The 12,717-nt window shown below is 52.7% G+C and overlaps 1 protein-coding gene across 1 annotated transcript in view; it reads right to left on the reverse strand.

Moving 5' to 3' along the window:
- Positions 1–12,717, reverse strand: part of FAM135B (family with sequence similarity 135 member B) — a 183,741-nt gene that overhangs the window by 67,776 nt on the left and 103,248 nt on the right. The window contains exon 6 of the mRNA XM_047073820.1: positions 11,593–11,719. Within this exon, the coding sequence (XP_046929776.1) occupies positions 11,593–11,719 (127 nt within the window). The remainder of the gene's footprint in view (positions 1–11,592; positions 11,720–12,717) is intronic.

The raw sequence follows: 12,717 nt of genomic DNA on the forward strand, positions 1-12,717 counted from the left end.
GCTCTGTCAAAGTTTTCTTGTGTTTGTTTTTTTATTTTTAAAATAACTTCAGTGTTTTTGTTCCAAAAGAAATAGGCTTTTCCAACTCTGCCGGGCCCCAAATTTCTGCATGGACTTTCCCTAAATGTCCCAAAATGTCAACAGTGCCGAGGCTGAGGACCTGCCCCAGACACAGCTCAGACGGCCTTCAGTCTCCCTTCCAAGTCCTCAGAGGTGACAGTTTACCAAATGTCCTGCCTCTGAGTAACACAGGTCCTCGTGTGCCCATCCTCTGATAGCTGAGTCTCCATTTCCAGATCCCTGATTGCTAAGATCGAGGCCATGCTTTTAGCTTTCTGATAAGGCTAGACCATCGAAAGAAACATTTTTTCTTAAGTAACACTAACTGCTGCGACAAGCAATCCATAAATCTCAGATACTTAACATTTTTAAGTTTGTTTGTTTGTCTTTCCAAAGTCTGATACAGGTCAGCGGATCTCCTGTGTGGCTCTCCTCCAAACGATGTCTCCCTATCCTGGTTCTTTTGTTCTGTGCCACTGCCGTCCCAAACACATGACTCCCCAGGTCACCACAGAAGAAAGGAAGCCCAGAGCATCAAGCAAGATGCTTGGAGAGTAAGGAGAAGAGGCTTATATCACCTACATCCCTACATCATTGACTAGAGCCTCGTGGTTTCCTTCTTAAAGTTCACTTATTTTTGAAAAAGCATGAGTGGGAGAGGGGTGGAGAGAGAGGAGGAGAGAATCCCAAGCAGGTTGTGCTCTGTCAGTGCAGAGCCCGATGTGAGGTTCGATCCCATGAACCGTGAGATCATGACCTGAGCCTCAATCAAGAGCGGGACGCTTAACTGACTGAGCCACTCAGGCGCCCCAAAGCCTAGCCTTACAGTTTAATTAACTGTGGGTGTTCAGGGCACATGGGAACGGTTCCTCAATGACTTCACACTCTCTCCACCCACACGCCAGTGCTCTGCGTCTCCTGAGTCAAGCCAAATGCTCGGGGTGTGTCTGCCGGGGTCACAGTGCACGCTCTGGGGGGAAATGGTCCTAGAGTCTCGAAATCCTGGCTCCCACGTCAGCGTCCCTTCCATCAAGACTCCATTAACTAGGAAAGGCATTCTCCACGACATCAAGACATCCACTGGTAGATACCCACCCAGCTAGACAGCAAGAAAGAACCAAACGAATTACCGATATTCTAGGTACAGTCAGTTATGGGCTCTTGCCATTCAGCGGGAACTGGTTCAGAGATTCTGGACACACATTCAGAGGGCAGTGTTTTATGTTCGGACCTGGTTTTCAAATTCACACACAACACTGGGCAAGAGTCAGATCCAACACCTGCCAAGGCCTTTGCGATTCTCCTTCTGTTCCCTCCCGGAGCAATCCCTTCCTAGGAAAGGTGCGTTCATGGTATGGTGGTGGCTGGAGCCCAGCGACCCTGCGCAGAGAGCGGGTGCTGCAGGTGAGGCTGCTGGGGGGCTGCAGAACACCGTCTGGGTGCCTCACATCCGTGCCATACTCGCTCATCACAGTCGTGCTGGGACGTCAGCCCTGCTACCCTCAGCACACAGGCTGCAGGTTCCTGCAGGTGACAGCTCCCCCCCCCCTGGAGCCTCACTCATATCCATCCCCCCCTCAGTCACTGGGTGCCAGCCCAGGGACTGCAACAGCATCATCACACCTTTTCCCGGCCCAGGGTCTTTGCCACAGTACACGCAGCTCAAATGTTCTTCCTCTTTCTCGCCACTCTTTGTCCATGGGTTGCCTCTGTGCTAACCAGAATGAGTTTCCCTGCTGGTGGATCAATGGGAGGGAGGGAAGCTCCCTTGCCCTACTGATGCTTGGCTTGGCAAGTGGAAAGTGGGCAGGATTTCAGTCCCAACCCACCTCCTCCACCAGGGGCCTTTGTAGAGCATACAACGTACACAACTGTACATGGCAGCCCTACGTCCCCCCCCCCACTTCCGGCTATGTCTCATCCTTCACGTCACAGCCTGAATTCCCCTTGCTCAAGGAAGCTCCCCCATATCACAGACCAGGTCAGGGGCCCCATAAGAGCAGCTCCTTTGCATCCAAGACACTATGATTAAGTAGAGATTGGTGCGTTTTCTTGCACGTATACCTTGCTCCTAGCTAAACTCCCAGAGTCTTGCATGAAGTGCAGGTTAGATACGCAATAAGATGTTTATCAAATGAAGGCTCAAATACAGAACACACATCCGGCCTCAACATCATCTCACAGTTCATGGGTTCGAGCCCTGCGTTGACTCTGCAATGCCAGGTCGGAGCCTGGAGCCTACTTTGGATTCTATGTCTCCCTCTCTCTCTCTCTCTCTGCCCCTCCCTCACTTGTGCTCATGCTCTCTCTCTCTCTCTCGTCTCTCAAAAATAAATTAAAAAATGCAAATGCCTAAATCAAGGTCACCCACAATGGATGATTTCAGCCACTGACACTTCAGCGTGAATCAAGTGTGCCAAATCTCCTTACTAGGAAGCTAGCTCACAGCAGAGCCCTTTATGACCCATGACACACAGCTACCAAATAGGTCGATTCTTCAAGTTCCTTCCATTCTACCTCAGTTGCAGCTATGACATCCATCCATCTCTCTACTCTGCTCACCTCACCTCTACATGGTCCAGGCCTCCACTCCAGGCTCTTGCGGATTCTGCCCCAGCCCTACCTCCTCCCATCAATCCCGTCCAGAGCGGCGAGAATGACAACACATCCCATCATGCCGATCCCCCGCACGTGGTACTGTCATGACTAACCAGGTTTACAGAGTCCCCAGTGATCAGGCCACTGGTGACCTTCCCAGCCCCAGGTCTGGCCACCCTGCCTCCCTGGAGTCCCCAGATGTGCCACACCCTTTCCTTCACAGCCCTGGGCCTCGATGCTACTTTTCCTCACCTTTCCCCACCCCTTGACATTCCACAGCTGACAATCACTCATTTTGATTCAGACGAGAGCTCTTTCACTCTGGGAAGTGCTTCCGGACTGTGTCCCAGTCTCGAGCACCTGGCCCTGTTTTGTGCTTCACTAGCAGACCAACCAGCATGAGGCCTGATTCCCTGCACCGGGAGCTCCTGTCTAGAGTCCACATGTCTCTCTGGGCCGTGTCCGTCCACTCCAACATGAGCACAACCAAAATAAGTACCCTGCGAACACATGGTAAATGAAGCAATAAGTGAAGTTTCAAGGAAACGACTCTCTCTAAAAAATGATGGGCCAAACGATTTGGAAGGCCCCTACTAATGTCTGCTTTCGGGAGACAGAGGATTTAGGAAACTACTAGTCCGTGGCAAGAGACGGATCTAGATTCAGAGTCCTGCATCCTGTTCCCTGCTTAAAGTCCCTCTCTCTGGGAAGCCCTCTGTCAATCACCCTGGGGGGTGGGCCCCTCTCTTGTGTGCTCCAGCCAGCTAGAGCACTGCAGATGAATTCTTTCTTAGCGTCTATCTCCTATGAGATTACTTTTTCAGTCTCCTTCCTTTTTCTGCCTAAATTGCAAATTCCACGAGGATAGAATTGGGGCTGATTTGTTGACCATCGCTCCACTCTGCCCACCTCAATGTTAAATATAACCGCTTTTTTTTTTTTTTTTCCTAAGTAGGCTTCACATCCACCATGGAGCCCAATGCAGGGCTTGAACTCACAACCCTGAGATCAAGCCCTGAGCTGAGATCAAGCCCTGAGCTGAGATCAAGAGTCAGACACTTAACCGACTGAGCCACCCGGGTGCTCCAACATGACCGCTGCCTTAATGAGAAGACAAGGCATGGCTTAGACTCAGGATCCTCAACCACGAAAAGGAGGAAACATCATAGAGGCACTGGTTACAGAGACAGCTGTTGCCACCTGCCCGGCACTAGGTGGTGAAGGTGGGGAACACGGCTGTCCACCTACTGGGACCTGGGCATGTATCCCGGCCCCACCGGGGACCAGTTGCCCAGTGTTGGGCAACTACGAAGTTACTAGACCTTTAGTTTCCTTACCTCTATAATACGAATCTATTCCAGGAGCCACGAGGAAGCACAGTAAAAATGCTCTGCACAGAGCCTAACATGAGTAAGTGCTCAGCACATCTCACTGACATAATTACATTAGAAGGTGAATGTGACGTTTGGTGACACCATGACACCGTCCCTGGGTAGGAGGAAGAACAGGAGGGGAGACAGGGATGCTCAAAGGGGGAAGTATCTTTCCCCTCCTGAGTCCCAGGCAAACCTTACAGGGTGAACACATTTCACTCTCCCCTTTAAGAAAAGAAGAAGAGGGGCGCCTGGGTGGCGCAGTCGGTTAAGCGTCCGACTTCAGCCAGGTCACGATCTCGCGGTCCGTGAGTTCGAGCCCCGCGTCAGGCTCTGGGCTGATGGCTCGGAGCCTGGAGCCTGTTTCCGATTCTGTGTCTCCCTCTCTCTCTGCCCCTCCCCCGTTCATGCTCTGTCTCTCTCTGTCCCAAAAATAAATAAACGTTGAAAAAAAAATTAAAAAAAAAAAAAAAGAAAAGAACAGAAGAAGAAACAGAGGCTCAGAGTGGTCAAACGACCTGCCAAGCTCTCACAGGTAATCCACGGATGCACCTGACCTTAGCCCTGCCAGGGGTCCGTCTCAAATCCAGTGTTCTCGCCTGTGCACCGTGCTGCCCCCTGGCCTTGTAATCAGTCAGCATGTGCTGACTGGGTGCCTGTCACGCTGGATGCTGAGAACACTGCTCTGCCTTGTCCTTGCCACGTGACCTCCCACCGTGCCTAGAAACTTGGGAGAGGAGGAAGGCCTCCGAAGGCAGGAGACGAGGAAAAACGGTGGTTTTCGCCAATGAAAAGTGTTGTGCATAAATAAGCAATAGTGTAGACTTTTGCACGAAAAGTCCACTTTCACGGATTTATATTCTTTTGTGGAAATGACCCATGGAATTTTCGCTGGATTCATACACAGATGAATGCAACCCACCAGAGAGTCAAAGCCCACCACGGCTGTGCACCAGATAGCAATTTACTATTTGTTTTGCAACGTTATAAACTATTTAATTTTAGCACAGAGGGCGAGTACAACAGTGCTTGGCATCTTAATTCCCGAAATGGCAGACATCATTCAACACAATTTTTAAAACTGCGAAACATGTTTTTCTTTCAATAACGACTGTGTTTTCCTGATGACGTCGGATTCGTCCCCAGGTAGTTAACCTTAGAACGTGGCGTCCACGGACTGCAAAGTCGTCTGTGCTCGTCCCCGCACAAATGCTCGTACAGCCCACTCCCCAGGCGGGCATCACACTGGTGTGATGACCTTTGACAAAGCACGGGGCTGAACAGAAAGGTCAGTGCTAAGTGTGCACCTGTCCACCTCGGGGAGAACATCTGGGTTTACCGGGCTGTGCTTTCTTGTGTCTGTAATCAGGAACTAAAAATGAAAGCTAAGCTAATAGTAATTGTCCCCAGCGCCAGATTATGCCTTTGCTGGGGCCTGGGACTTTTCATCTGTTAGAAAATAGCAAATATATTTAAAATTTTATTTTCAGGCTTGGAACGACATAATTACATATATACATGCTCATATGTAGAAACAGGTAGATGCATATGTGTGTGTATGCATATATACGTTTTGATTTTACAAGACATTAAAACATTCCATTGGCCCCCAAAGTATTGTGGGCCCTGGGTCCTGGGTACTGGACCTACTGTGTCTGAGGGCTACGTCGGCTGTGGTCACCCCTCATATGTAACCAAGAACCTCACGGTGCACCAGCTTACCTCACCTACATCCAACACTAACTGAGCACCTGCAGTGACCAGCACCTCGAATGGGTGCCGGGGGCTACAGAAAGGAAGATGCCCCACCAGGTGGGGGCTGAGGCTGACATTCCCATTAGCGTGGTGTCCCCAACCCCTTGCCCGGTCTCTGAGACATGGTAGGTGCTTGATAAATATCTGATGAGTGAATAGACTGACGGCAGCATCTCTGCTCATGGAGACGCATCGCAGTCGACAGGCAATATGATGGTGCATTAACAGCAATAGTGAACGTCCGTGCCTTAGCCGTGGGACTCCGGATGCTCGCGAAAGGGATACGAGGGTGTTTACAGTAACAAGGGTGAATTTAAAGCAAGGGTGAAAAAAAAAAATAAAGCAAGGGTGAAGTACAAAGCGCCCAATAAAAGTGGAAGCAGAAGAGTAGGAAGAAGGGCATATATAGGAGGTGGGAGACTTTTGCCTGGAGATCAGCCCTGTGCCTCGGTTTCCATCCCACCCAGCCCTTGCAGACACATGCCTGCCTCCAGCGAGGGGCTGTCATGCCACAAGGCTCGGCGTGTAAGGCTTTGTAAAGCTCAGCACTTTGTATACGTGTGCTTTGGGAGCATCACTCCTTTCCAGGAAGATGCTGGTTTACAACCCTCTGCCACCTGACTTAGCAGGAAAGTGGCCCCAGAGCCACAGTCTGGAATATTCTCTCAATGACACACTCCTGGGTCTGGAAAGTATGTTCTACGTCACATGAGCACGGAGGGATTTCACTTTGGTGGCCAACACATTCGTCTCAGACGCGTTCATCTGCTCCGGCAGAGCACGAGTCCCCCCCTCCCCAGCACGGCTTCTGTGATTTCCACAGGTGAGCCGGGGGCCAGGGAGGCTCAAAGCATCGGGTGGAACCCATCTGTTGGAAAGTTAAATGCCTAACGTCTCCTCGCAAAGGCTTTTGTCCTCTCGCGTTCAGATGTTCTCGGATTCCACGGTTTCCGACAGGTGCTCGTTCAACAAAGGTCTCCGGAGCACACGCGCTGTACCAGGCACACGCCGTGGGCACAGAAAGACCACGCCCAGCCCTGAGGAGCAGCAGACTGACCGGGCGGGGCCGTGGCAAGAGGCTGCCCAGTCCTATGACTGTAGACACAGAACTAAACCTGTGTCTCGGCTTCTTCACCTGCAAAAGGAAATCCCACACGGTGGCTGGTGAAACTGACGGAGCCCTTGGGCGTCCACGGCTTCACGGAACAGGTGTTCAAAAACTCAATGCGAAATGATCGGCATCATACTTTACACGCTATTGCGGAATTTTTAAAATTTTTTTTTCAACATTTTTATTTATTTTTGGGACAGAGAGAGACAGAGCATGAACGGGCGAGGGGCAGAGAGAGAGGGAGACACAGAATCGGAAACAGGCTCCAGGCTCTGAGCCATCAGCCCAGAGCCTGACGCGGGGCTCGAACTCACGGAACGCGAGATCGTGACCTGGCTGAAGTCGGACGCTTAACCGACTGCGCCACCCAGGCGCCCCAATTGCGGAATTTTTAAAGCTTCGATTACTGCTTTGCCTCATGCACTAGATCCCACGACCCACCGAGGGAGAGGCCAAGGTGCATCCATTTGGGCCCCTGCGGCACACCAGGGGGGGCGGCACCTAGTCGAGACTAAGCACGTGGATGGATGAGCACGCGATGTACCGATGCTCCTGCCCACGGAGGCTGAGCTCTGAGGACCAGGACACCCTACGGCCTGTGCTCATCCACCAGGCTGCCATCCTCTCCCCGGGCAGTGGAACACCACCACTGATCTCAGCGACGCTGGGAGTGCGCGGCATCCCTCGCGGGAGAAAGGGAGTATCCTGGTTTCGAGAATTGGATTCCTGATCCTGAGCACTTTATTAAGTGTGACCGCAGATCTTACGTGCCAATCTTGCCAGGCCACAGTACCCAGCTCCTCAACCAAGCATTATCCTAGGTGTTTCTGTGAAGGTATGTTTTAGATGAGGTGAGCATTTAAGTCATTAGACTCCGAGCAAAGCAGATTTTCCTCCATGGCGTGGGTGGGCCTCACCTCATCAGTTGACGGTCTTAAAAGAAAGACTGACCACCCCCTGCCACCAAGAAGAAAGGATTTGATCATTTGGTCAGCAGACTGCCTTTGGGCTCAAACTGCAACTCCTATCGTGTCTCCAGACTGCTGAACTAACCTGCAGATTTCAGATTTGACAGCCTCCAGAAAAGCATGAAACACTCCCTTAGCATCGATCTGTGCATGCGTGTGTGTGTGTGTGTGTGTGTGTGTGTGTGTGTGTGTGTATGTACACATACACACATCCTACTGGTTCCGTTTCTCTGGAGAATCTGGACTAATAAGTCAAGTATGTGTCAAACGTCCCCAACTGCACCAGGCAGTGACAGGGATATCACAGGGAAAATAGCAGAGAAAGGACTAAAGGGGACCTCCAGCATCATCTTGTCCTTACACATGAGGAAACTGAGACCCAGAGAGGGCAATGATCCGACTCAAGGTCACACAGCAGGTTAGTGCCAAAGCCAAGAACAAAACCACACCTAAGACCCTTCGTTCAATGTCCTACCCACAAGACCACACTGGGGCTCTTGGAGGAACGTTCGATTTAATTATGTGGATAAACTAAAAGAAAAATAATCCAACAGAGGGTTTTACTGAGCATTTTGTGCTGGGCTTTACGCTCCAGGCTCTTACATGCTTATTTCATTTAATCTTCTCAGCAACCCTGCAAGGCAGGCATTAGTGTCCCTTTTTGACAGATAAGCCGCAAATCAGAGAGGCAAAATAATTCCCCTCGGGCAGAGCTTGCCGGCTCTTGATGGGGAGGGGACGGGAGCTCCAACTCTAATCTGAAGCCCCAGCCGCCTGGAGCTGGGAAAGAGGAAAGAGCCGGGATGCACACAGGGAGGGAGGGAGGGAGGCGCCCGGCTGTTGGGAAAGGGACCCATGAAGTTTCATGCGGTCAACTCATTCTGCTATGACGCTCTAGCTTCTGCAAACGTCTCTGCACAGAAAGGCTTATTTTGAAGGCAACACCTGGTCTCTAATCCTTTCAGCTGATGCTGCAATCTGCATAGATCCCCATGTTTTTTGCTAATGCGCTGGGCTTCCTGGGGATTTGGATGCACCGTTCCTAGGGGAGGCAGGGGGAGTGGATTTTGTTCTCTGCTCAGCAGCCCTTGCCTGGTGGAAGGCACAGGGTGGGTGCGCAGCACTGAGCCCGCAGAATTGGATGGGACCCAAATGGAAAATACACAGGGAAAGAATCAGGTCCCGAAAATAACCCATTGAGCTAAGCTCCATGAGCAAGTTCACTGCTGAGTACCCACAAATAAGCTATTTTATCTGACTCTTGTACAAGACAGGGATGTCTTCTTTGACACACATCCCCAAAAATAGCCAAGAAAAGAAACGGAAAGGGGAAGAAAAAACTATACTGTATCATGTTCCTGCTATGAGTCTATTTTTGTAGTCTTTATACATATTAACTCCTGAAATCCTCTCTAAAAGCAGGTATTATCCCTTTCTCAAGTTGAGAACCTGAGTTTGCAAGGGTGAATGAACGCCCTCAAGTCACATGGCGTTGGGGAGTGTGGCAGGTGTCTAACACCATAATCTTCCCTCCCCCATGTCACACCGTGTCAAAGGCAGAGATCTGGCTGGGTCATGCTCGGCTTCTCGGATGCGGCAGAGTCCGTGTCCCCCGCCCCAGCCCGTCCCAGTTCCTGGGTTCTGAACAGTCTCCAGGGGCAGCCCCACACGGTGCTGGGCCCAGGGATGTGCTGCTGAGTGCGTTGGCCTCTATCCGCAGCCGCTCGGAATCAGGCGGAGGAGAGACAGAGATGCCTAGAGCCAACCACGGAGGGAACATTTGGGAGAGAGAACTTCTTCCTAGGAAATCAGAGAGTGCTTCTCAGAGGTGGTGGCATCTGAACGAGGCATCAGAGGATGTGCATAAGAGTTCCCTCTGGGAGATGCTGTAGCATAATCATCCCCACATGTTCCCGTGGACCTAGAAAAGGCCCTTGTCTTGGAACGTGTCAAAAATGTTTTGAACCGATCTCTGACATTCCCTAACGTCCTACGCCACATTACCTGGGAAATGGTCTGAGCTGGAGATTTTCAGGTAGATCCTCTGGGGAGGCACATGCGGGCGAGTGAGAAGTCGGCTGAGGGGGAAGCGGCCCTGGCCCTGTGACGTGGTCACAACGAAGGCCTTGGTCTACCCATCAGGAGTCTGGAGCGGGGCTGGGGCTGATCCACGGGACGCACACAGCACCCACTAACGATGGAGGGTCAGGGCCTGGCCTTGGGGATACGCAGAGGGAGCAGGAAGTCCCGAACTCCCACCCCCTTGCTACTATCTGCTGGGTCCAGTGTCAACGCTGAGGACACTGGTGCCTCGAGGCTCGGTGGCATCTACAAGTGTTTGTAGCCCACCTCCGAGGAAGTTCTATCTGGCCTTAAAGGCTGCTCGTTCCTGGGCACAGAACCCTGCCCCGGGTCCGGGTCCCCTGCCCCTCAGGAGGGTCTCAGAAGCTCTCTCCTCAGCTCCTTGCATCGTGAGAACACGAGACACCGCAGTTGGCACCAGATGGAGACACGCATGGCTCAGCCACCTTTGCGGCCAAGCCTCCTGGCTGGGCCACAGGCAGGGAGAGGTGATGTCACAGGAGGGCCAGCAGAGCCGGATATGTGAGGAGGGGGCAGGGCTGCACGGGACAAGGGGGTGCCGCTTTCGTGTCTGGGTAGGCAGACTTCCACGCTTCTACTGTGGACTGTGTGACAGCTCACCGGGTCAACCCGACGGGCTACCGGGTGCCCAGACACCACGTAAAACTTTATCCCGGCTGCCTCTGTGAGGGTTTCTGGAAGAGACTGACTTGAGTCAGCGGACCGAGTTCATGCCGATCGCCCTCCCGAGGTGGGCGGCATCAGCTGACCGGCTAAGAAAATGCAGAACAAAAGGGGACAGTGAGAGAATGTCCTTTCCCTGCCTGCCTTCCAGCTGGGACACCCGTGTTCTCCTGCCTGCCCACTTGAGCTCAGACCGGAGCCCCCCACCGGCTCTCTCCCGGGTCCTCGGCTTGCAGGGATGGGTCATGGGGATGCCTCAGCCTCCATCATCACGTGAGCCAATTCTTTTCAACAGATCTCTTTATATATATTGTGTCTACATAAATATGTCACCGCTAGTTGGAAATACTATCATCTGCCCCTCCATCTATCCGTCTCTAATGCAGGCTGGTTATTTCTGAGCAAGTCCCTAACAAACGTAATGACGTGTTGGCTCAGGAGAAGTCTGGGCACAGCGACCCTGAGTGTGGCCAAAGCCCTGCGCCTCACAGAGAGGTAATGACGGGAGTTGGCTGGGAAGAAGGAAGAAGGGAACGGTCAGGATGTGCGTATTTATTGAGCGCCTACTGAATACCAGCACTGGACTAGGACCTTCACACTCATCGCACCGATGGCGCCACACACAACCCCAGAAGATTACTGAATCTTTGTCAGTCCACTCTTCAAGGGCGGAAACTGAGGCTCAGAGAAGTGAGCAAGTGGGAGACGGAGGTGGGCGTTGACAGGGGCTCACGGCCGACGGGCTGTCCAGGTTACCATGTGGTCCGGGGGAAGCCGCTCACCGCGTGCCCTCGCAAGGGACCGCCCAGAAGAGGACCCTACAGCATCCACCCCAGGGTCCAGCATGAGGAATATGTTTCACAGAAAAGAAGGAATGGACGGACGGGTGAGAGGAAGGGGCCCACACACACCCCTGCGAAGCTGCATCTGGCCCCGGGGCCACGTCCCGTGTGGACCTTACCTCCGAGGAAGTCGGCTTGCAGTACCCAGCTCCGAAGACCAGGTTCTCCAGAGAGAGGCTGGACTGCTCCGGTCCCGCGTCTGGGCCGCCTTTACCAAGCCAGGACCCTCTTCCCGGACGGGTAAAACTGAAAGGCGGGGGATTGAAGAGGGAGAAACAGTGTGAAGAAAGCGATGGTGCTGTTGGCTCTGCCCCTCTGGGCTGTCAGTGGGACACGGCGAGATAAGCCACTTAGAAGGAGCAGTTTGCCCCTCAGGATGCCAGCCTGACAAGGGGTGCACCCGGCACGCGATCCTGGAAGCGAAGACGGCACACAGCCTGCTCTGTGAACACGAACATGCCCGGAAAGGCCAACTGTGCACCTGCCGAAAGACAGCGAGGCACAGCTCCAAGGCCCCAGGACCAGAGGGACAGAAGGACGGGGGCTCCACCCGCTACTGTCTGAGTCCTGTGTCTGCTCCCTTCGGGGCACAGTCTGGGGTGAGCTCCTTCAACCCTTCCCCTCCCTGAGCCTCCATTTGTCCTGTAGAAGAGCGTGAGCATCACAGGTGCTCAAGGAATCTCCCTGGAAGGATCCAGTCCAAGCGGCCCACATCCCTGCTTAACACCCTGACGGGAAATAAAGTTAATATGATACTTTTAATTCATGTATTCAAACATGTATCCGGTGAGCGCCACAGGCCTGGCAGTAAGTCAGGTGGCAGGTGGTAAGACGATGGAGGCCCAGCCCCCTCTCTGTAAAGACATTTTGTCTAGAGAGGGAGGTAGAGGGGATACCACGAAGGTGAACTCAGAACAGGGCACACTGGAGAGCAGTTTATAAAGCAAACCAGGGGGGAGGAGGGATAGTCGAGGGGTCACCGATAGAGCACGGCCCAGGGGTCAGGGGCCGCCATCCAGGCTGGTCTGTCCAGACTGGGAGCCCGGTGACAGTGCCCATAAGCTCCACGACATGGGGAGGGGACAGCTTTTATGCCGGGCAAGCTGACACCAGCACCTTCACTGGGACCTCTGAGGATTCTGTGAGACTGGCCCAACGTGGCTTCAAGTGCAGCGTCAGACAAACAGCAGTCATTCGATAAAGGCTCCAGCTGATGTCGATGACACCACAAATACAACAAAACC

This window comes from Lynx rufus, unplaced genomic scaffold (assembly GCF_022079265.1).
Source record: "Lynx rufus isolate CCGP_SWC_20201006 ecotype Redwood Valley unplaced genomic scaffold, mLynRuf1.p SCAF_12, whole genome shotgun sequence".
Lineage (NCBI taxonomy): Eukaryota > Metazoa > Chordata > Mammalia > Carnivora > Felidae > Lynx > Lynx rufus.